We start from the raw sequence: 23,454 nt of genomic DNA, 5'->3' as shown, positions 1-23,454 counted from the left end.
TTGTCTTTGAAAATTTGTAATGGAAGTTCTTCGAGGCTTTAGAGGCTTAGATCTGTAGATCTTCACTAATCTATAGTCTCTTCAAATTTTCTTTGTATTGGAAGGGTTAAGTTCTTGAAGTTTTGGAGGCTTGGGAGCTTGATTCCGACAAAGCTTTAAAACTTCTAAATGTGCTTCCATAAGACTGACGATGACCTCTATTTATAAGAGTTTTGAAGAGGTGTAATGACACATGATTGACTCTAAGCTATGACATGTGTCATAATTTAAATAGAGAGACTTTATGTCTTAGCCTCCGTTTGAGAAGCGCGTTTTGCGCATTTCCTAGCGGAAGCGTTTTTTCCTATGGGTCCCGTACATTGTTCACAGGACCCACAAGTACCTTTCTTTAGCAATTTTTTCTTTAAAACTGAGTCTCACGGCACTATTTACATATTTAAAAATTATTTTGCGACAATGTTTTCAATTTTCAGGTTTTAGTAATAAGCAGTATCCAAACAGACTTTTATTCTCCAAGGGATATATGACATCATTTGATTAGCAAAAGTACCTTAATTTAAAAATAACATTGTAGGAGGCAAAAAAATAATTAAGCCAATTACAACATGCCACATTGAAATTTAGTGACAAATTCCAAATTTGTGTCATTAAATTAACTAAATCAAATAATGACATGTGTCATCCCAGTCAATATCACATTGGGAAATTAAAATTTTCCACATCATTTGGCCCCCAAATAAAGATAAATTTCCTATGGTGAACTAATGGATAATTATCTTTATTAAAATAAATAAATAAAATAGATATAATTATCTATAAGTAACAAATTATAGTAGGACTATTTGTTGATTATTATCTTTATCAAAATAGAATATTTATCAAAATAGATAAATAGAGATAATTATTTATGAGCAAAATTTGGGCCAATTAGAGTCTACTACCTATCATCAAGGAGATCGGTTTGAAGTGGGACTTGGTGGTGGTGGGTTGTGGGGGTAATTGAGTTTTTTTTTTTTTTTTTTTTTTTAATAATATAGGAGTTTTCAGGTTATTTTAATGTGTTGTAATGTTAAAACAAAAAATAGGATGTAACATGCATTCTTAAATGCAATACTAAATAAATAAAATAACTTTTTGGTGTGTTAAAGTAGCAATTTTTTAGCAAATCCAATACTAGTGCTCTAAGCTTTTATAAGGAAAAATAAAAAGTTATTATGATTTTTTAGTGGAGTTTGTGATATTTCTTTGCGTTAAAACATTTTCCTTCTCTCTTGTTTTTGTGTGTGTGTGTGTGTGTTTCCCAAAAAAAAAAAAAGAGTATTTGTCCCACATTACTTAAGAGAGTGTATTGTGTATAATATAACTTGTCTTACTTCCATCAAAAGTCACCGTGGTTTTTTTAATGGAGTTTCTTGTGTATTTTTATGTTAAAACAATTTTCCTCTTCAACATATGTGGGTTTTTGTTTCTAAAAATAAATAAATAAATTTTTTTGGCAAGGAAACATAAAGCATTTGGATAGAAGATGTCAGGTTTTCCGACCAAACGCTAAACTTGTCATTTGTGTAATATTTACAGGCGAACAATGCAACCCTAGACACACTTTTCTTGTTTTTTTGCTAAGAAAAAAATGAGTAGAGAGTGGTGACCTTAGTTGGCATCTTCCACCTAGGTGTGACCATTATGACACTCTACCCGCTCGGCCCGGGCCTGCGGGAGCAAAGGATCTAAATGAGCCAAAACTATACACCTAGCCCCATTGAGGATGCTTCCTAGGCGCTCTCCATTGCAGGATTCAAATCTAAAACCTCCACCTCCCAAACCCTTAAGAGTGAGAACATGACCACTAGACCATCCAACCCTAGTGGTACACACATTTTATGTATATGCATTTGTTCCTATGATGCATGCAATAAAGATTAAAGAGAAGGGTTAGAGATAGAAGGATTTGGATTTCCTTTGTCAAAGCATGGGTTGTGCTCCTAGTTACCAAGCTAAAAGGTTCTAAGAGTTTGGGTGCTGATTCTTTCCCATTGTAGGGACGAGAGCTTCCTTCAAATGAAACATGCAGTTGGTGAAAATATATTAGCAGGTTACAAATTGAAAAGATAGGACGGACGAGTGTTGCAGCATGTGCAAATATAATATAAGTATCAAGTATGTGGATCATCTTTTATTACACTATATGTGGATCATCTTTTATTACACTATGCTATCGCTCAAGTCAAGTAGTGGGATTTAGTTTTCTGTTTATTCGAGAACCACAAGTAGTGTATTCTACTTGGGCATCCTGGAAACGGAATTTTGGCAACCCTAATAGTGGGGAGATCCGACAGGTAGTCCCTTTCTTGTGCCTAATGGAGCATTTTGGAGGGAAAGGATCTACTCTCGTTCAACAAAATAAAATTTTGTTGAGAATCTAGCTCAATTTTCTATTTAAAAAGACACTAGTAATTCTACAAATTACTTGTTTAGACTTTTCTAGAAAATACATTCAAAAAAATAAAAATAAATTAACAATCTTAAATGTATTAGCAAAAAAAGATAAAAATCTTAAAAGAGTTAGAAAAAGAACACTTAACTTCTCTTATTTAGATTGCACTTAGATAAAGTTGTTTTTCAAAAATATTTTAGTGGAAAAAAATCTCAAAAAGATAAATCAAAATTTTTCTATTGACCAAAATTTATTTTCTTTTGATTCTTTTTTTTTTTTTTTTTTTTTGGTACCAAATATTGAAAAATGGAAAAAACTATTTTCACATAAGGTTTTTCATCAAAACAAACGAAACGCAAAAATCATTTCAATAATATTATTATTATTTTTTAGAATCAACAAATCACTATCTTTCAAAAAAAAAAAAAAAAACCCTTCTTTATATATTTTATTATGATTATCTTTGTATATTTATCCTACTATTTAGAATTTAAACTAAATTAAAATTATATATTAAAATAATGCTGTAGAAAAATGTAAGCTTTTAAAGATCTACGTGTGAACATCATAAGAAATCAAGAAAAAGTCTTTATATATATATATATATATATATATAATGTGGACGTTAATTTATTTGTATTTTATTTTCTTTTTACTCATCCAACATATGCTTCACGTGTTACGTCCACTTTTGCCCCCCTTTCTAAGAAACTCTTACAATTATAAATAAAAATTAATTGATGCATTCATGCCTACACTTTTTGACTCCATTTTGTAATTATTGAAAATTATACTATGATATATATACCCTTTATAAGTAAATAAAAATAATAATAAAAACTTGAAAAGCCAGCTGTAAGTCTTATAACACTTGAGAATTTGAAGCCAGAGAATTAATTAATTAATTAAGTGAAACCTCCTTCGCTGTTGCTGATTTCTTTCTCATAGTCCAAAAAGCAGCATAGTAACGGTTCTGCAAAGATAATCAAATTGTAAGATACTCAAACCAATAAGGTTATAAGAAATGCTGCGACACAGAGAGAAGAAGCTTACTTGCATCATTGATTTAGGATTTGTAGAGTATGTTGTCTCAATAGTCTTCTCCTTCTGCAGTCCATAAATAAATCAAATACAATTACGTTCATTGACACATACAAAAGGGAAAAGAATATATATGGGCCAAGATACTGTCACTACCTCAATCTGAAATCCATAATTCAATGCTATGCTCTTCACATCTTCCAAACTCGGTTCAATGGACATTTCCTAAAAGCAATAATGATGATAACAACTTATTCTACATTTATTTCATTTATTAGAGCATGTGGAAATTTATTATTAAAAAAAAAAAATAATAATAATAATAATAAGCATAGGGAGAAGCTTACATCTTCTTGTCCATACATATCCGCAAAGTGATATAGTAGGGGACCCAAATTTATCCAAACCTGTAACTCCAATTAATCAAGACACTGAGGAAAAAAAAAAAAAAAAAAACTATGAAATTGTTCCATACAAATTGAGGAACTTACTCCCCCATCTTTAAGTATCCTCGATATGATTTCAATATATTCAATGATATTGTGAGCCGTATCAATAAAGAAACATGTCACAACTGCATCCCAAGACCCTGCATGTACCACAAAATTTGCTCCATTAGAGAGTTCTACAGATACAGATCTCTCTGTGGAACATATCTCCACAACCATTTGCCAAGTAAAGCTTAGTTAAAAACAAATAACTTTCTAATCCCCAATCCACCCACATGAAATAGGGACACAAAACTATTGGCCAATTTACAAGTAGAACATAAGTGCATCCATCCCTTCAATTCAAACAATTATTGAATAACTGAAAATTAAATTAATTAGTATAAACAGAAGTAAATAGAAAATTCCGGCTAAGGCTCTCAGTGATCTACCCCAACTGACTTTCTATGGCAGCACTTATCCAATGTTAATTCAAGATCTTAGCAGTTAAAACCAATCGTATTTGAACGATAATCTCATGTAATACAATGAAGTCATTGTATTCTCTTACCCATTTGGCTTGGATCACCGTAAACTTCAACAAAGTCACCACCGCACATTGAAAAGCCTTCAGTAATTCCTGCACTGCATGGATGGAAAGTCGAAGATAATTTAAAAAATTAAAAATAAATAGTGCTGAACATTCACTTTTAGAATTTACAGGCTCTCTTTATTTAATAGCCTAATTTTTGCGTACAACTTTTTAGGAAAGCTTGTGTATACATCCTGTGCGCTTAAGCATTAATCTTCTCAATAAAATTATTATATATAAAGAATGCACATGGATATTGAAGCTACATGTGACACTTTACATCAATACAAAAGATTTTTTTTTTAATAACTTACATCAAACAAAACATTAGTGCAACATAAAACAAGTGCCCCAATTATCTAATGGTATAATAGTAAAATTAAAATATTAGACTTCTCTCAGGATTTCTCTAACTTCTCTAGGTCAGAATTTGATTTTTCAGAGCTATAAAGAGTGCCAAATTGTTATAAGTTGGTTGAAACTAGTTAGAATTCATCTAACACGAATTCTAATGAACTAAAGCAATCCAACATTAAAGGATGAGTTAAATAAATAGATCCATATGATCCATCATTGACATCTTGTTGAATAATAATGAAGTTGTTGCCTTGTGCATCTCTGCACCTCAAATCCCAAACACCCCTCTCTCTCTATGCACATGAACACATCCCAAGTTGTTGCCTTGTATAAGTTTCTCTCTAATCTTTCTTTCTCTAGGAGAGATTTTTTATAAGCTTTCTCATCATGTAAAAGGTGACTCTTGAAAAAGTCAAAACCCATTCAATGCAAATCCTAAACCCTAAACTCATCTCCATTCAACCCTAGCATTCCCTAAACACCAACCTTTATATTTCCACCATCAAGAACCCTTAGAAACACCTTCATATCCGAAATTCTCATCCCTTAAACACATAAGATGGACAACATTTACAAGGAAAAATGCCTAACAATATGAAATTAGAAACGTAATATTATGAGGCTAATTCAGAATATCTATTCTTATTCTTGTTTTATAGACCAGTAAATAAGTTCCCAAACTTGAAAAGACTGACATAGCACTTGCTTTTGTTTGAGCAAACTTGGAATAAAAATTATCAGATTATGGGGAAAATTCACAATGGTGTTCAAAGACAATAAGAAAATTATTATACTTGCAAAGGTTTAAAAGGAAAAAAAGAACAAAAACAAAAGGACTTCAGATAAAAAGTGGTATGAATACCTAGCTGGATGAATATCTGGTATTGAAACGGGTCGAAGTTGGTCATTATCTGAAAGTGAATTACAATTGCTGTGGATCCACGGATATATAGTCCACTCTCCAGCAGTTTGTGTACTAATAAATCAAGCAACCCAATTAGAAAAGATTTTAATAAAGAAAATGAACAAGAAAACTGGGGGAAAAAAGGTGTCACAATGATTAATTCTCCAGTTAAAAATAAATAAATAAATTCACCATGGTTGGAAGATGCATAAGATTAAGATTAGAAAGAATTTGTCACGAATTCTCACTGATTAAGAATAAAACTTGAGCATATCATCATGTAGTATGAGAACTCATTTCCTTGGCTTATAAAACCTGTTTATGATATGAGAAATATTAGGCAGTAAATAAAATACATTTGAAATTAGAAGTGTAACTATCTTCAATTATGTATATTACCTAGACATGAAATCTCCAAAGCCAACCGGCCAAGTCCAGCACCAGGAACCAAACAGGAAGGAGGGCTGTTAAACATCTTTTTTCTTAGTACAAAATACACTTTTTGAACAAAACACAAGAACCATCCAAATGAGCCAAATTAAAAATGACAAATTGATCATTAGAATAAACAATTTCAAGATGCAGTAGGAAACTACTTTGAATGTAGTCAAAGCAATAAGAAGAAATTTAGTTACCTGCTCGTTTTGCGATTTGGGAATAGGACATCAAGCTCCTCAAGAATAGGTTTGTAGCACTGGTCACGTTCTTTCTGTCCCTGTATTAAAAATAATTACAGTAGGACACATATACTTTGGATCAGAATTTTTATATGATAACATTGAACCCCAAAATCAACAAGAAATCTAGCAGTACCTCTGCTGCCCAGTCTCTAACTATACTCCTTATCACACAACGAACCTGAAAATGAAGAAGAAAGATGTCAATACATCTAGAAACCTTCTCTTATGTGTTACTAACAGTAACTCGTAGCTGCTCATTTTTGTACCTATTGAAGTCAAATTGCTCTTAAGTATGTTTTCAGCTGTATTTGTTGGATTGATAATATAAATTGAAGCTCAACAGCTTGAATTGCACACTGCTCGTCCTTGTTCAACAATTGTGCACTGCACTTCCGTGTTGTACTCTTATATTAGATAATTTAGGTAGTGTTGCATGTGGCCAATTCATCCCCATCATGGGTCCTTGATTCTGGTGCTGAGAAAAATATTTGATCATCTTTTTTTAATTTGATTCCTATTAAACACTTTATCATTTAGATAACTGTTCTTCTCGACCTATCCTTGGGAAGGGTGTTCTTCATCCCACTAAGTCATCATCTTTACCATCTAGTCTTTATATTCATGATTTTCCATTTAATTTGCATTCTGTTAGTCAACTGAATAAGAATTTGCATCATTCTATAACCTTTGATCCCACTTCATATGTCTTTTGGGACCTTCAGATAAATAAGATGACTGGTTTAGGGCATGAGAAGGACAAACTCTATTATTTGATCCTGATGGCTCTCTCTCACCTTCTCCACATTGAGTGCTACCGTGTCTTTGGCGAAACTCAAGTCTGTCATCCCTATAGTCCAGAATGTGAAGCATCACCATAGTACCTTTTCGAGTAACAGTCATAGTTGTCAATCTAAGTTATTTGATGTAACCCATAGAGACATAAAGCATCCTCGCACTCCTAATTTGAGTGGATTTCTTTCTTTCATTTATTTATTTATTTTTATATTTGTTGATGACTATTCTCAAATGATTAAATTAAAATTTTTTAACAGTTTAAACTTTTGGGACAATCAGTAATTTAACATGGCATCAAAGTAGGAGATCCTGAGTTCTATCTTTGACTTTACTCTACCTCCCATTTAAAATATTAAAAATCTCATGTGTTTGACCCCACTTAATAAGGGAGAGTTGAGACCCACACATGAGGGAAGTGTTAAAATTATGATTAAATGATTAAATTCACCATTTACTAACAGCTTTTTGAATAATCAATAATATAACATGCATTGTTGCTTTTTATGAAAGATATGCATTACCTAATTGTTTCTAAATTCAATAATGAAATTTTTGTTCAATTAAATAAGCACATTAAGGTTCTACACATTGATGATGCATCAGATATGCATAGTTGTGATGAATTCTTTTTATTGCAGATCATATTATGCATCAAACTAGATGTGCTCACACCTCTCAACAAAATGGTGTTGCTGAGTGCAAGAATTTAAGAATTTACATTTGTTAGATGTTGCTCACACCTTGTTGCTCTATGTATGTACAAAAACACTATTGGGGTGATGATATTCTCACCACATGCAATTTAATTAATCGCATAACCTCTACTATCCTGCATCATAAGTCTCCATTTTCTCTATTATATCCGGATCATCATCCTTTTCCCCTTGTGTTACCTTCATTCATGTCCTTGATCTTGGTTAGGATAAATTATATCCTCAGGCTCTGAAATGTGTTTTATTTTTAATACTCATGTACTCAGAAGTGCTATCTTGTTATAGTCTTTAGTTTCACAAACTTTGTGAGTGCTGATGTTATCTTTTTTCAGTCAACTTCATTCATTTACTCACATAGTCAAAGTTTCTTTTCTGATTTCATCCTAGTTGTGAGGAGTTTTCTCTTCTCCTACTCTTTTGATATCTAAGTCCTCTCCTTCAGTACCTCTAGCTTCCCAACTTAATCCTCCTTTGCAAATTTATCAACAATCTTAAGATAGACACGTTGCTTCTTATAGACCCAATACAACAACTCTGTCTAAGATTCTCGCTCCTTCCTCATTTCTTTATGACACTGATGGTTTGCCTATTGTTTTACAATGAGGTAAACATACTTGTACTCAACCCTATTGCTCTATTTTTTGGCCCTATAATCATGCTTCACCACGATTGCATTCTTTTGCATGTAGCATCTCTTCCATCTTTATTCGTCAATCTTATAAGTTTTGTCTTCATCTAGCTGGAAACATGCTATGGGTAAATAAATGAGTGCTCTTCACCAGAATTGGGCCTGGGAGCTCATTGTTCTTTCCTTTGGAAAACAAACAGTGGGTTGTCATTGGGTGTACACTATTAAGTACCATCTCATTGGTTTTCTTTTTCCCCCTAGAGCAACTTGAGGGGTGGTTGGTTGCCAAAAGGTATACATAAACATATGGGTTTAATCAACTGGAGATTTTGCACGTCTCAATTTTGACAAGATCCTACATAGTGTTGTGGTTAGTCATTCTTGATCTCTATATTCAACTTGATATAAAGAATTCCTTTGGCCTTCCTTCATGGATAGCTTTAGGAGGAAGTGTACAAGGATCAATTTATTTTTTTATATGTAATTGAAGATTTTATTAATAAAAGTACAGAAGTACGATACGTAATACCCCAAATCTAAGACCAATCAAACAAAGTCTAGATTAGGAGGGAATTCAAATGATCTATAGGTTTCTCAACATCCTCAAAAATGTGACTATTACATTCCTGCCAAACTAACCACATGAACCAAATTCCAAACATCACCCAACCAATTCCGCCATCCAAACAAAAGAGATGCAACCTTTTCTGGCATCACCCATTGGATCCCAAATATACAAAAAACTTCACTACACAACGCATGAATGAACTTGCAATCAAGCAAAAGATGGTCCACCATTTCCCCACAACAACACATGCAACACCAATTAACTAGGAAGAAGAGACCCCTAACAATGTTATTGATAGTAAGAATCTGCCCCCAAGCAGCTGCCCATAAAAAGAACAAAACCCTTATAGGGACCTTTAAATGCCAAATGCTCTTCCAAGGGATAGAAATGATGAGAGAACCACAGAGACAGTTATAAAAGGAGCGTACATCAAAAGTACCACTCCTAGTGTCTGTTTGGCTAACTTATTTTTTGCCAACATATTTTACTATTCAGCTTATTTTTGCTACTATTCATAGGTCCCACTGCATTTTTTGGTACTATTTATGAGTCTTACTGTATTATTTCAACTAACATTTACCTTTATCTTTTTTTTGATAAGTAACGAAAATTTTATTAAAAAATGAAAAACAGCCAACCTGAGTACATTGGGAATGTACTATGGGGGCATAAATCAATAACCAAGATTACAACAATCAAGTAAAACAGGAAGGGAAGAACAAGAAAAATGACAAAAAACCACACTCCAATCGAGTAGAGTGTGTAAAAAAAAAGACTTAATCTCTAACATAGAGCGTTCACAACCCTCAAAACTTCTAGCATTCCTTTCGCGCCAAAGACACCATAACAAGCAATGAGGCACAATTCTCCACAACTCTATGTTTCTATGTCGTCCAAACTTACCCTGCCAAGAGTCAAACAACTCAATAACCTTCTGAGGCATAACCCAATGAATTCCAAACAAACAAAACACCAATGACCACAACTCACAAGCAATGGGGCAATGAAGAAGAAGATGATCCACTGACTCCCCACAATTCTTACACATATAGCACCAATCAAGAACGAGCACATGTCGTTTGCGAAGGTTATCTGTTGTTAAAATCTTACCTAAGGAAGCAGACCATGAAAAGAAAGCTACCCTTGGAGGAACCTTCGATTTCCAAATCATCTTCCAAGGGAAGGATAAGATGGTAGGAGGGTAGAAGGAAAGATAGAATCCTCTAACCTCAAAACCTTTACTCCTTGCTGGCTTCCAACACACCTGATCCGGACCCAAACCCCGTACCGTCGAAGAGTAAACCATATCCATAAACAGATCAAAGGATTCTTGTTCCCAATCTTGTGGAGGACGACGAAATTTGGCATCCCAATGAATCCTCCCACCAGACCAACACAAAACCTCCGCTACTGAAGAATCCTTTGTTCTACTAATACAATAAAGTTCGGGAAAAGCCTCTTGGAGAGTACGATCTCCACACCACACATGCTTCCAAAACTTCACTCTAGTACCATCCCCCACATCATACAGAAGTAATTTAGAAAAACTCATCCAACCACTCCTAATATGTCTCCACAAACTAACACCATAAGCACCTAGTCACTTTTTTCGTGCACCAACCACCCCAATCATTCCCATATTTCACCTCAATAACCCTCCTCCAGAGAGCATTAGCCTCCATGCCATACCTCCATAACCATTTTCCTAACAAGGCAGAATTAAAAATCCTCAATCGTCTAATACCCAACCCTCCAACCTGCAGCGGCTTACAAACCTGAGCCCAACTGACTAAATGTAATTTAGAATCACCATTAATACCACTCCACAAAAAATCTCGTTGTAACTTCTCGATACGATTTGCCACCTTCCCAGGTAAAGGCAGAAGGGAAAGGAAGTATGTAGGTAAGGAGGAAAGAGTACTTTTAATAAGAGTTACCTTACCCCCCTTAGATAAATACAACCTCTTCCACCCTGCTAATCTCCTTTCCATCTTCTCCAAAATAGGATTCCAAATTGATAACTCCTTGAATTTAGCTCCTAACGGTAGCCCCAAATATCTCAATGGAAGAGAGGATTGCCTACACCCCAACATCCCCACCAGAGCATCCATATTGTGCACCACCCCTATAGGAACCAACTCAGATTTCCCCAAATTAATCCTTAAACCTGAGACCTCCTCAAATCTAGCAAGAATTGCTCTCAAACAAGCTATTTGTGTAGGAACAGAATCACAAAAAATAAGAGTATCATCAGGAAATAAAAGATGAGACACCATCACCGAGTTATCAACCGTACTACCTACAGAGAAGCCTGAGAACTGACTAGTAGTGGCAGCCACATCCAACATACGACTCAAACCCTCCATAACAATATCAAATAGCAACGGAGACAAGGGGTCCCCTTGCCGAATCCCCCTAGAACTACCAAAGAAATCAGAAGAACTACCATTAATCAGAATGGAGAATTAACCGTAGAGATGCAACACATTATCCATTTTCTCCATTTCTCAGAAAACCCACAGTGCTGCAGCATATACATTAAAAAACCCCAACTCACATGGTCATATGCCTTCTCCACATCCAACTTACACAACACTCCAGGAACACCTGACTTCAATCTACTATCAATTCATTCTGAAGCAATTAAAAAAGAGTCCAAAATCTGTCTACCTTTCACAAATGCATTTTGAGAATCTGAAATAAGCCCATGTGCCACCCTTCTAAGACGATTGGCCAACACCTTAGAAATAATTTTATAAATCCCACCAACTAAACTAATAGGCCGAAAATCCTTAATCTCCACAGCATCTACCTTTTTGGGAATAAGAGCAAGGAAAAAAGTATTAAGACTCTTCTCAAAGACAGCCTGAGTATGAAAATTTTGAAACAATGCCATAATTTCAACCTTCAAAATACACCAGCAAGACTAAAAGAACGCCATAGAAAAGCCATCCGGACCAGGAGCCTCATCACCCTTAAAATCACTAATCACCCCAAACACCTCTTCCTCATCAAATGGCCTATCTAGCCAAAGTGCATCTTCCTCCGAGATACAAGAGAACTCCACATCATCTAATAAAGGTCTATGATCCACAGTTTCAACATATAGCTGCCTATAAAAATGAGAAATACAACCTGTTATAGCCTCCGGATCTGAAGACAATTCTCCATCCACCATAAGCCTATCAATGGAATTAAATGTTCTGTGAGAATTAGCTATACGATGAAAGAATCTGGTATTCCTGTCTCCTTCCCTAATACAAAGGACTCTAGACTTCTGCCTCCAACAGATTTCCTCCATCAAAGTAACTTTTTCTAATTCACCTCGAACTCTCTCCAACTCCAACCTTTCCTCCTCCAATAAAGCTCGACTATCCTCAATCATCTCTAAATCACTAAGCTCTTGCCACAATTTTCTCACCCGATCTTCAACATTTCCAAAAACCTCCACATTCCATTTCTTCAAATCATTTTTCAAGAGTACTTTCAACAAAAAAGTTTTCAATTTCAGCAAAATAAGCGGATCCCAAACAAACCCCTAGTCAAACTCCAAGACAATCTATGAACTCCCACCCCCCTCAGCAACTTAGATTAAATAAGCTTTAAGAAAGCAAGCACGTCCTCTAACTCACAATCATGGAAAGCTCTTTGGAACTGTAAATTCTAGCTTCTACTCCCCCAATCTAGAGAAGAGAGAAGCACATCACAAATCAAGTTTCCTTAAAAATAGAGCACGCAAACAAATCAAGGTAAAGATCCTTTAGAGGAAGGTACCCATACCAAGGATCATACCAAAATCAAATACGATTTCCCTTGCCTACCTCATAAAACACATACTTGAAGAAACACTCACCACCAGTGACCACCTGCTCTAATACTCCTCCACAACCCACACTCGAGTCTCTCTAACAACTCTAGTACTCCAACCCCCTCTATCTTAACCATATTTGGAAGTAATTATCAGATTCCATAGATGATTAACTTCATGCCCAAAGCGCCACAACCCCTTTCCTAGTAAGCTTGATTAAAAAGCCCACCCCTCCAAATCCCCAAACCACCTGCTTCAAAAGGAGCGCAAATCTTACTCCATACCACGAGAGGGTATTTGAATTCTGCCTCTAAAACCCCCCATAGAAATTCCTCTGAATCTTTTCTAGTCTATCTACCACAAACTTAGGAATAGTGAACAAAGAGAGATAATAGGTCAGAAGGTTTGATAAAGTACTTTTTTAACAAAGTAAGTCTACCACTCTTCAACAAATATAAGTGTTTCCAACTCTATAATAGGATTACAAATCGAAATAGCCTTAAAAGGAGCCCTCAAAGGCATACCTAAATAGGTCATGTGCAAACTTTTCAATCTTACAACATAGAATATTAGCTATAGCATTCAAATTGCCCACCTCAACTACAAGGGCAATCCCCCTTTTTCCAACATTGACTTAAAGACAACTTCAAAGTAATTCAGCACCATCCTTATGTACAGAAGTTGCTCCTTGGATGAATCACAAAATAAAATAGCATCCAAAAAGATGTGAGATGCTCAACCCCACAGGCGCATTGAGTCCTGCTTGGAAACCACAAATAATTCCTCCTTCCTCTGTTCTCTTCAACATCCTAGTTAACACCTCCTTCACCAAAAGAAATAAGAGTGGAGACAAAGGATCCCTTTGATGAAGCCCCCCTAGAATTACCAAAAAACTCTACTAGAGAACCATTAAATAGAACTAAAAAGTGAAATGTCGAGATACAATCCTTCATCCACATCCACATCCCCATTTCTTCCCAATACCCATCCTTTGCATTAGGTAAAACAAAGAGTCCCAATTCACATGATCATAAGCCTTCTCAATATCCAGCTTAACAATCACACCTGGGATATGAATCTTGATTCTACTATTCACGCATTCATTTGCTATGAGAATGTTAAAGTATTGGGTTTATGTTGATGTAATGGCCCAAGAGGCCCAGTTAAGTTGTAAGCCCATATGGCATATTGCGCTAACCCCAACTTCTAGTCTTTATATATACAATAAAATAGATGAAATGAGTATACAATAAAGAAGTAGCCACTAGGGCTTTATTTTGTGGATGTAGGCCGTTGGCCAATCATGTAATCCCTTGTGTTCTTCTCTCTTTCTCGCTTCCGCTTCCTAAATTATTTTATTCTTGTCATTAACATAGTATCGAAGCCGATGGTTGTCAATGGCTGTTTGCTTACGCAATCTTCAAGTCTAAGTTTGTTGGTTGTTCTCGGTAGTTGTTGTTGGTTGTTCTTGGCAGGTTGGTTGTTCTTGTTATCTCGTTGCCATCACTAGTGGTTGTTGCGTGGCTTTTGTTGCTGTTGTTGTTGGTGTTGTGGATCCAATCGATAGATATAGATCTGACCCGAGATTCAGATTTGACCACAACCCTGCTTGGTAGATCTCAGTGGTTGGCCTTTGTTTTTGTTGTTCTCGACAGATCAATGGTGGTTATCAACCATCCTCCATCAATTTTGGTTGTTTTTGGTGTTCTCGATGCTTCTTGGTGGCCCTTTTCTTGTTTGGTTGTTTTCGGCCTGTTCTTGGCAGATCCGATTCTCCCCAATGAGTTTCAACGTTTACTAGTGGCTTTCTGGTCATGGAGATAGCTCGCCAAAAATCATGGTGGCTTTGCCTCGATCTCTAGGTAGTTTCCAGTGGGTCTTGGGTGGTTTTCTCGGTGGCTGTTGTTGCCGGATTTGTTGGTTATTGCTGCCAGATTTGTTGGTCTCCGGTGCAGTGGTTGCCAGCAGATTCTGAGGCTACTGATATGTTTGTTGGTTGAAGTTGACATGATTGTTGGTCAGGGTTGATAGGGCATACCCCTGTTTGGTTCATAGCATGAGCTATTCCCTTTCCAGGATAAGGATAACTTAATCCTAGATAGGGATAAAATTTGTTTTGGTGCATAAGGATTTGTTTGGGTGCAAGTTTTGGCTATTCCCTATCCAGATTTTTTTAGTGATTTTGTTTGTGGGTATAGGTTTTGGTTGTCACTTATCCATGATAAGGATAACCTAATCCCTATAAAATCTTTGTTTGGTTTTGTTTGGTATTGAAGAACTTCAGCCAGTTCATCTCTTTTTTTGGTCAATTCAGCATCAATTTTGGCCAGTTCCCTCAAGTTTTGGCCAGTTCACATCATAGTTAGCTTCTTCAAGCAAGTTGGCAGTTGTGTGTTACAAGTTGGACCTATATGACTATATGCTCCAACTTGAGGGGGTGTTAAAGTATTGGGTTTATGTTGATGTAATGGCCCAAGAGGCCCAATTATGTTGTAAGCCCATATTGGGCTAACCCTAGCTTCTAGTCTCTATATATACCCTGTTAAGGGTTCACTATAACAGATGACTGGAGTACGACTAGAGTATATAGTAAAGATGTAGCCACTAGGGATTTATTTTGTGGATGTAGGCCGTTGGCTGAACCACGTAATCCCTTGTGTTCTACTCTCTTTCTTGCTTCCGCTTCTTTATATTATTTATTCTCGTCTTTAACAGAGAACATAATCCAAAATATGTCTACCTCCAACAAAAGAATTTCGAGAATCAAAGATGAGTTTATCTAGAATACAACAAAGTCTATTAGCCAAAACCTTTTACAATAAATAAACTCCCCACAAGACTAATAGGACAAAAGTCCTTGATATTAACTACATTATTTTTCTTAGGAATTAAAGAAAGAAAAGTGGCATTAAGAGACTTTTCAAAGACACGATGTCTATGAAAATTTGCAAAATAAGCCATCACATCTTCAGGCATACTTCAACACTTTTGAAAGAAAGCCACAGTGAAACCATTCGACCCAAGCACCTTATCACCCTTCGACTCCCTTAACACTGCAATGATCTCATCCTTATCAAACTCCCTCTCAAGCAACAAACTCTCAGTCTCATCTAGACAAGCAAAGTCTAGGCCATCAACAATAGGCCGCCAAGATTTGGTCTCTTGATATAATTTCTAGTAAAACTCCACCGCATGATCCCGAATATCCGACTCACCCTCATAAAAGACACCATCTACCTCCAAACCTCTCATATGATTAACCAATCCATGGGAATTAGCAAGTCTATGAAAGAAGCAAGAGTTATTAATTTATTATCCCCTCCTTTAACCATAGTGCTCTTTCTTTTTGTCTCCAAGAGATCTCCAAAAATGCTAACTAATCAATCTCCGCCTTGATCGTAGTTTTACAAGTTTTCTCATTGTGGGTCAAAGCTTGCTCCCCATCTCTCAAATCCAAGCCCAACAGCTTAGTCAACTAGCTTTTTTTTTCCTAAATGACACATCCCCAATTCCTGCTCATTCCACTGCTTTAAGTCCTCTTTAAGGGCTTTCAGCTTACAAGCTTAGAACAAAACTGGGAGGACCCAAGAAATGATATCCATTCCATCACTATTGAACTTTCTCCCCAAAACCCTCCACCTTTAGCCACATATTTTAAAATTTAAAAGAAAATTTCCCCCTAGACATACCACCTACTTCTACAAAAAGAGGACAATGATCAGGCACCACATGGGATAGAGATCTATGGGTTACATCCAGATAATGATCCTCCCAACCTTCTGAAACCAGATTTCTGTCAATCCTAGACTGCTGAACTTAGAAGGAATGTCTGAATCCCAAAACCACATGTAAGCACTCCCTTCCAATGGCAAGTCAATGAAGTTATTATTTTCGATCATTTTGCCTTTGTTCATCGTTTGCCACTTGCTTGTCTTGATTATTTGTGGAAGATATTATTATCTCTGGAAATGACTCCAAAGGTATTGATGTTTTAAAAGATAATGAAGACAACAGTTCAACACCAAGGACCTTGCCACTCATCGTTTTCTTGAGATTGGGAATACATTCTTGATCTTCCATATGAGATTGGTCTCTCAAGTGCTCAACTGTTGATACTCCTTTGGACTCTACTATTAAACTTGATGGTTAGCAAGGTGATCTGTTCTCTAATCTCAATCTCTATCGACGAACAGATGGGAAGTTGATTTACCTTATCTTGCTCGTTCCAATATTACTCATACAATTGGTGTGGTTAGCCAGTATATGCATGCCCTCACTATTGTGTTACCTAAAAGGCGCTGTTGGACAAGGACTATTTCTACTTCTCTATCTGTAACAAGTTTTAGGGTGACAACTGGGCTAGTAGTGATTTTGATGATGGTCCACCTTTGGCTATTGTACTGATTACTTTTTGCAATAAAAAGAAAAATGTTATTGCTCATTTAGTGCAGAAGTTGAGTATCAAGCCATGGCTCTAACTGCTTCCAAGATGTGAAAATCAAGCTAACAATCTTACTTGTTATTTTTTATAATAGCATGTTATTTAACATTAGCCTAAGGGTATTCTCGTAATCATGCAATAAAAAGCCTAATATAAATATGTGCAAAGATGAGGGACTCACTAATGTAGCCCTAGACCTTTTCTCAAATATCTCACTCCTTTAACCTTAATCCCTCATATTTTACAACTCATCTTGCACATTCTCTTTAAGCTATTGAACATGATACCACCATACTCCTGAAGTCCTGAATTATTAAATATTAATTCTTTATTGTTTTCTTCTGGAAATACATTCCTGTATTTACTTGCACATCCATCTTATTTTTGTCCAAATTGTTCTAAAATATATTTCTAAATAACTGTTGAGAGTGAGAATGCCGCCATGCATATTCTAAATCATAGACTGATTAATATGGCACAAAAGCAACATAGCTATAAATCGAATGAGCATGCTGTAGATATAAAATTATAAAGGAATGAGACCAAAAAAATTCTCTAATATTAGCAACTAAAAACAAAAAGCCTCATAAAACCAATTCTTATCAACAATAAAACCAACATACCTTGTCAACATCAACTAAAGGAACATTCAACTGGAATGAGGGATCCAACCACTCATGAAATGATGAGGATACCTGAAATGATAGCAAGAAAGATATTCAAAATTGCATATTCTAGGAGCTTTTAAAGTAAACAACATTGATGGGAAAAAATAAATAAATAAATGCATAAATGAGTGTTTGCTTGAACAAACAAGCAAATAGAGAGAGGGGGGAGGGGGGGGGGGGGGGGAATTCAAGTGAAACTGTGAAAATGCTAAGCATCTCCTTTATGCGATGCATATATCTCATAAACCCATAATCATTATAAATAAAGCAGTATATATAAAATAGTATTAGTTAGAAAGTAGTAGTCTCTACCAATATGGTTGGAGGAGACAGGCTGAAGAGTTCTGATCCATTTTTAAAGAAAAATTAAGAGTTATTTTATTAGCTTCAACTTTCAACAAATACTACCTTTCCTCACTCCTCCCATTCACCATCAACTCCCAATTTCAAGAGAAAGGGAGGTGTGGATTGACGGTGTAGAGAGATTTCCAGCATAAGCAGTAGTTGAATCAGCATAGTTAAAAATATAGTAAGAGGTTAGGCATTGAGTTTAACTGAATTTTTCCCTAAAACTTGAAGTTCCCTCTGTTGAAAGGGAAAAAAAAGGTGCAAAGCTTGAGGGAGTGAGATTATTAACTTATTTTCAGTTGGTTTGGCCCTTTCTGAGCACTCAAGAAAGGATAATACTATTAGGTCTCTATCTACCTTTCTAGGAAAACATATCAAAATCCTCTGCTCCCTTTGTTTGGAAACAACTCTTTAAGAGATTTCCACTTTGACAACTAACTATAGTTATTGGCTTCTGGTCCCAGTCACTGATCTCGAGTAGGCCCTCTGCCCTGAGGCAATATAAATTCTTGCATTTCTCTCGTTGGAAGCATACAACATTATGGGCCTATTCAAATTTTGGAGACTAGGAAAAGTGAGATGTTCACACAAGAATCATTCCTTATCCATTAACAGATGCATCCCATTGAAGGAACTACCACAATTTAAAATCATTAACTGTGTGTGTGTGGGTGTGGTTTTCAAGGAAGGGGACGACTGGTGGAGAGGGAAGACAAATAATTATGACAACTTTTAGAAGATGTTAAAAGGTAAGGCCATAGAAAATCTTGCATTCTCTCACTGTATGCATACATAAGGTAAATTCAGGTTTTGGAGACTCGGAAAAAGGTGAGATGTTGACACAAGAATCATTCCCTAACCATCAACAGATGCATCCCATCAAAGTAACTCCCTCTATTTAAATAGCATAACCTGAGTGATGCAGACAATAAAGAGATCAAGGAAAAACAAGATCAAACACCATAAGATTCAAGATTTGTGGTCTATTTTTTGTGGGGCTTTCTTGGCACCTTTAATAGGTAACTTTACTTTTTTTTTCTTTTTTTTTTTTTTGATAAGTAATAAGATATATTGAAAAAAAAAAAGAACACCCAAGTGCACCGGAAGTGAGCAAGGGAAAGGAAATCAAATACAAAAATTGCAAGAGTCTAGGAAAACAATAAAAGAAGGGAAAGATTTATTTTGCAAAGCAAACAACCAATCCCTTAAAGTTCTAAAAAAGAGAAGCTTGAGATCCGGAATAGATCTCTCAGAATCTTCAAAACATCTACTATTCCGCTCCCTCCAAAGGCACCACAATAAGCAATGAGGAATGATAGACCAAATAAAACCATTTCGATGACTTTACTTATTATTGAGTGTTAGTATTATGTATTTTAGATTAGAAAGTTGCTGGTGCAGTCTTTTTGATAAGTAATAAAGATTTATTGATATCAAAAAAGAGACACCCAAGTACACAGGGAGTATACAAGGGTGTACAAATCAAATATAAAAATTACATAAATCAGGTAAATCCAAAGTTTCTAGTGCAGTCTTAATTAAGTTCTACTAGAATAAGGCAAAAATTGGTAATTTCCAAATTTCGGGAATGGGCATTCCTTAGCTGTATGCCAAAGACCCATGAGTCTTATTTTGTATTTCAGTCATTTTCCTATTTGGCTTAGAAGTTCTTAAGAACATTTTCTTTGTTATCAGTAATACTCGTCTTTCTAGGAATTGGTTATTTATGAATCATAGTCCTTCTAGGAAAGGATTTTAGCACCAGCCTATATAAAGGCTTGATCATAGTCAATAACATTCATAGTGGGATTGATTTTAATAAAATTTCAAAAGCTTATTTTAAGCTTTGAGGGTGTAATTGTCTTCTAAAACCAAAGTGTGGTTGCCTCGTGTCTTTCATTTTTTGTTCCATCCACTGTTTTACACCAAACTCCAAAAGTCCATAAAAAAAATTTAATATCCAATCTTTTTATTACCTAAACCTACCCAAACCCTTAAAAAATCAAATGTTAAGAGACATCAAATGTTTTGAATTCCTAAGATCCTAAATCAAAATTGGTATTTGAGCCCATTTAAGCTTTTGTCCACAACCTATATCACAAATAATTACAAATAAAGAGACAAGTCAAAAGGAAACAACGAAAGTGATGAAAAAGTAAAAGATGTTACCATCTCACCCTATGTGAAGGTTTAAATCGTACATATCTAATCAATCGAGTGATGCACCAAAATCTTATTATATAACCAAGAAACATAGATCTAACTCTAACCACTCACAAAACAGTTCACATGTGTATAACAACATGGGGAAAAAAAAAAACAAAGACATACATTTCCATTCAAATTAGTAATCTCATTTCCACTACATTTATCTCTTTCTTCATCATAATTGAAGCCTGGAGGACACCTCCCAATGATGGGCTCATGATGACTTTCAGCTTCCATCTCCTGTTGTTATCTACAGAGGTCAAACTTCTAAATGAAAAAGACATATATGGGACCAACCATATATTAAATTCTCATCTATTAAAAGTTACTGAGTTCAAATAGAAGTTGCAGAAACCTCATTGGTATTGTCCCATTTGGGTGATTTGCACATCACATTGCTCCCTTCCGCAGAACAGCCTTGATCAGATGTGGAGAAACACAAGCTTACAATTGTCGAGTTCAACTGACAAGAGTGAACATTCCTGTCTCCCAAGAAGAGGTGACCATTTGGGACATTCTCACGAAGTGAGTCTTCACCACCATCTACATCTTGGCTCATATCAAGTGGGGGTTCAAATTCCTGACAAGCAATATATCTTCATGTTCATAAAAATTAAAATCCGATCCCCACTAGAAGGGATAAAGTGTTGTAGTCAATATATATATATATATTCAGAATTTTTTTTTTTTTATGATGAAAAAGTTTTATTGAGAGGGTGAACAACCCAAGCTATTTATGTGTGTGGGTAAGTATGCGAATATGTGTGGATGAGTATGTGTATATGTGTCCCGTGTATTTAAAGTTTTGCATACTTTATTTTTATTTCTTGCCATTGGTCACATTCTTATAGGTTATTCAGATTTCCCTAACATCTTATCTTTATCTCATTCTCACACAACACATTCTTTTTTTTATAAGTGTCACTCAATACATTTCACACACTCGTCTTTCCTCCATTAGTTGTCTCATCTGTGTAGGTATATTTTGGTGATTTTTTTTCCCCTGTAAAAGAATAGAAAATTTTTTTATTTTACATCGTGCTGAACACCTGAAAATGTCTTTTGAAGCATTTTCAAGAATTCAACCAAACACTAAGAATTTCCGTTGGAAAACATGCCCCCATCATTTCTGTCTTTCCAACATAAGATGAGCTTCATGACCCCAACACCAGATGAGCTAATAGCATAGTCAATTTCTATCTGCAATGTCTGCTCAAAGGGTGAACTTAGCTCTCATTGAGATTTAAGACCCTATTTAAGCTTCATGAGTGTAGCCTCATAGATAGAGAGAGAATCATTTTTGAAAATCATGAAAGGTGGTCGCTGGCCATAGTTGTCAAGACACAAAGATGAAGCTCTGATTGTCATGATCATTCAGCATGTTTAGTCCAAGCCATAGGTGCCAAAGTTTTGAAAACCATCAAGCCCAAGCACCATTCTACAAACCTTAACCTCAGGCCTTTTTTTTCTTTTTCTTTTTTAAGTTTTAAAATCATTTTGGACCAAGATATAACTTTTGGCCAGAAGAACCAAAATAGCCCAAAATACCTTGAACAAAGTGGTTCAGCCTAATCTTTTAACTGGGATGGAATTGGGAGCTCTGTACATTGGGTATGACCTTTTTTTTTAATGGAATTGGAAGGCTGTTTGTACCAGTTTAGTGACTAGTATGAAAAAATCCACTCATAATGGTTGGATGGGACGGTTTTTAAAACATTGGTTGTAGTACCACACATCATCAATATAAAGATTTTCTGAAAAGAAAGCACTAAGTGTAATAAAGAGCATGGAGGAAATGAATCACAAAGAAGACAGGGAGCTGAAACAAACCTGAAGCATGTTGAATATGAAATATGAATTTATTGAGACACACCTGCAAAATTAAAAGTGCAACTAATTTAAAATCAGCCAAGATGTTATAATATCAAATCTATATGTGAATATTACAAATAAAAAACATTATAGAGAAGCCACTGAAAGAAAAACTTGCACTTATAATGGCCACCCCACATCAAATTAATGAACATTATTAGTTGGTGGAGCATGCTATGCATTTGCATCTGCAATGACAAAAAATACAAGATACAAAATAGTTTCTTTTAAAAAGAAATGGCAAGAAAAATAACTCAAACCAGCAAGCATGTCAGTAAGTCGCAAGCCCTCTTTGCTAATATGGAATAAAGAAAAGGAAATTAGTGGATGTTCCAGGACCTTATGAACAGTAACATGCTCAGGGCACCAAGAAGAAGAAGATGAAAAGGGTGAGAGAGCAAGAGCAAGAAAGAGAGGGAGACATTAAGCTAATGTGACCCAATACTTCAACACACTATAACATTCCATTAGGTATGAATCAACACACGTGATATTCCACTAATAAAGTATTACTAGCAAAGTATATTGATCTCATTTGTTAATGGAATACCTTCACTAATCAAGTATGAATCTCTTGAGTATATTGACCTCGTATGTAAATGGAATTCCTTGCCTAGTGGGCTACTAGTCAAATTAGGACTTCTAAATTGACTAATAAACTAAGACCTATGGAATTGGAAACTAATTAAAAACTCTTATTAAAATTAGAAAGTCAAAAATATGACAGGCAATTTATTTTTCATAAATTAAATAAATAAATTATCATATTACAATGGAGTAGAGACCTCATGTGCACAGGATTTTCTCTTTTTTTATTTATTTGTTTATTTGATCGGCAAGTTACTTACACATGCACCTAGTAGGTATTGAACCCACAATCTCACTCTCCATCTTATTACTATGGGAGAAGGAAGTGCAAATTGAGCTATAATTCATTGGCACCTCATACACAAGATGTGTGTAGACACC

General features: G+C 35.4%; 1 protein-coding gene across 2 annotated transcripts in view; it reads right to left on the bottom strand.

Moving 5' to 3' along the window:
* Positions 1-3,155: 3,155 nt before the first annotated feature.
* Positions 3,156-23,454, bottom strand: part of LOC115986652 (carnosine N-methyltransferase-like) — a 33,426-nt gene continuing 13,127 nt past the window's right edge. The window contains exons 4-18 of one of the 2 annotated variants that reach the window (XM_031109878.1): positions 22,444-22,486; positions 20,969-21,193; positions 20,737-20,853; positions 18,013-18,084; positions 6,570-6,614; positions 6,392-6,471; positions 6,156-6,220; positions 6,005-6,071; positions 5,715-5,828; positions 4,475-4,548; positions 3,967-4,064; positions 3,823-3,882; positions 3,632-3,700; positions 3,488-3,541; positions 3,156-3,407 (exon numbers count right to left, since the gene is read on the bottom strand). In XM_031109878.1, the coding sequence (XP_030965738.1) occupies positions 3,336-3,407; positions 3,488-3,541; positions 3,632-3,700; positions 3,823-3,882; positions 3,967-4,064; positions 4,475-4,548; positions 5,715-5,828; positions 6,005-6,071; positions 6,156-6,220; positions 6,392-6,471; positions 6,570-6,614; positions 18,013-18,084; positions 20,737-20,853; positions 20,969-21,193; positions 22,444-22,486 (1,255 nt within the window). In that variant the 3' untranslated portion in view covers positions 3,156-3,335. The remainder of the gene's footprint in view (positions 3,408-3,487; positions 3,542-3,631; positions 3,701-3,822; positions 3,883-3,966; positions 4,065-4,474; positions 4,549-5,714; positions 5,829-6,004; positions 6,072-6,155; positions 6,221-6,391; positions 6,472-6,569; positions 6,615-18,012; positions 18,085-20,736; positions 20,854-20,968; positions 21,194-22,443; positions 22,487-23,454) is intronic. The other variant, XM_031109879.1, reaches the window with a different exon arrangement.

This window comes from Quercus lobata, chromosome 4, assembly GCF_001633185.2.
Source record: "Quercus lobata isolate SW786 chromosome 4, ValleyOak3.0 Primary Assembly, whole genome shotgun sequence".
Taxonomy (NCBI): domain Eukaryota; kingdom Viridiplantae; phylum Streptophyta; class Magnoliopsida; order Fagales; family Fagaceae; genus Quercus; species Quercus lobata.
The sequence above is the reverse complement of the archived record's forward strand: the minus strand, read 5'-3'. Positions and strand labels throughout refer to the sequence as shown.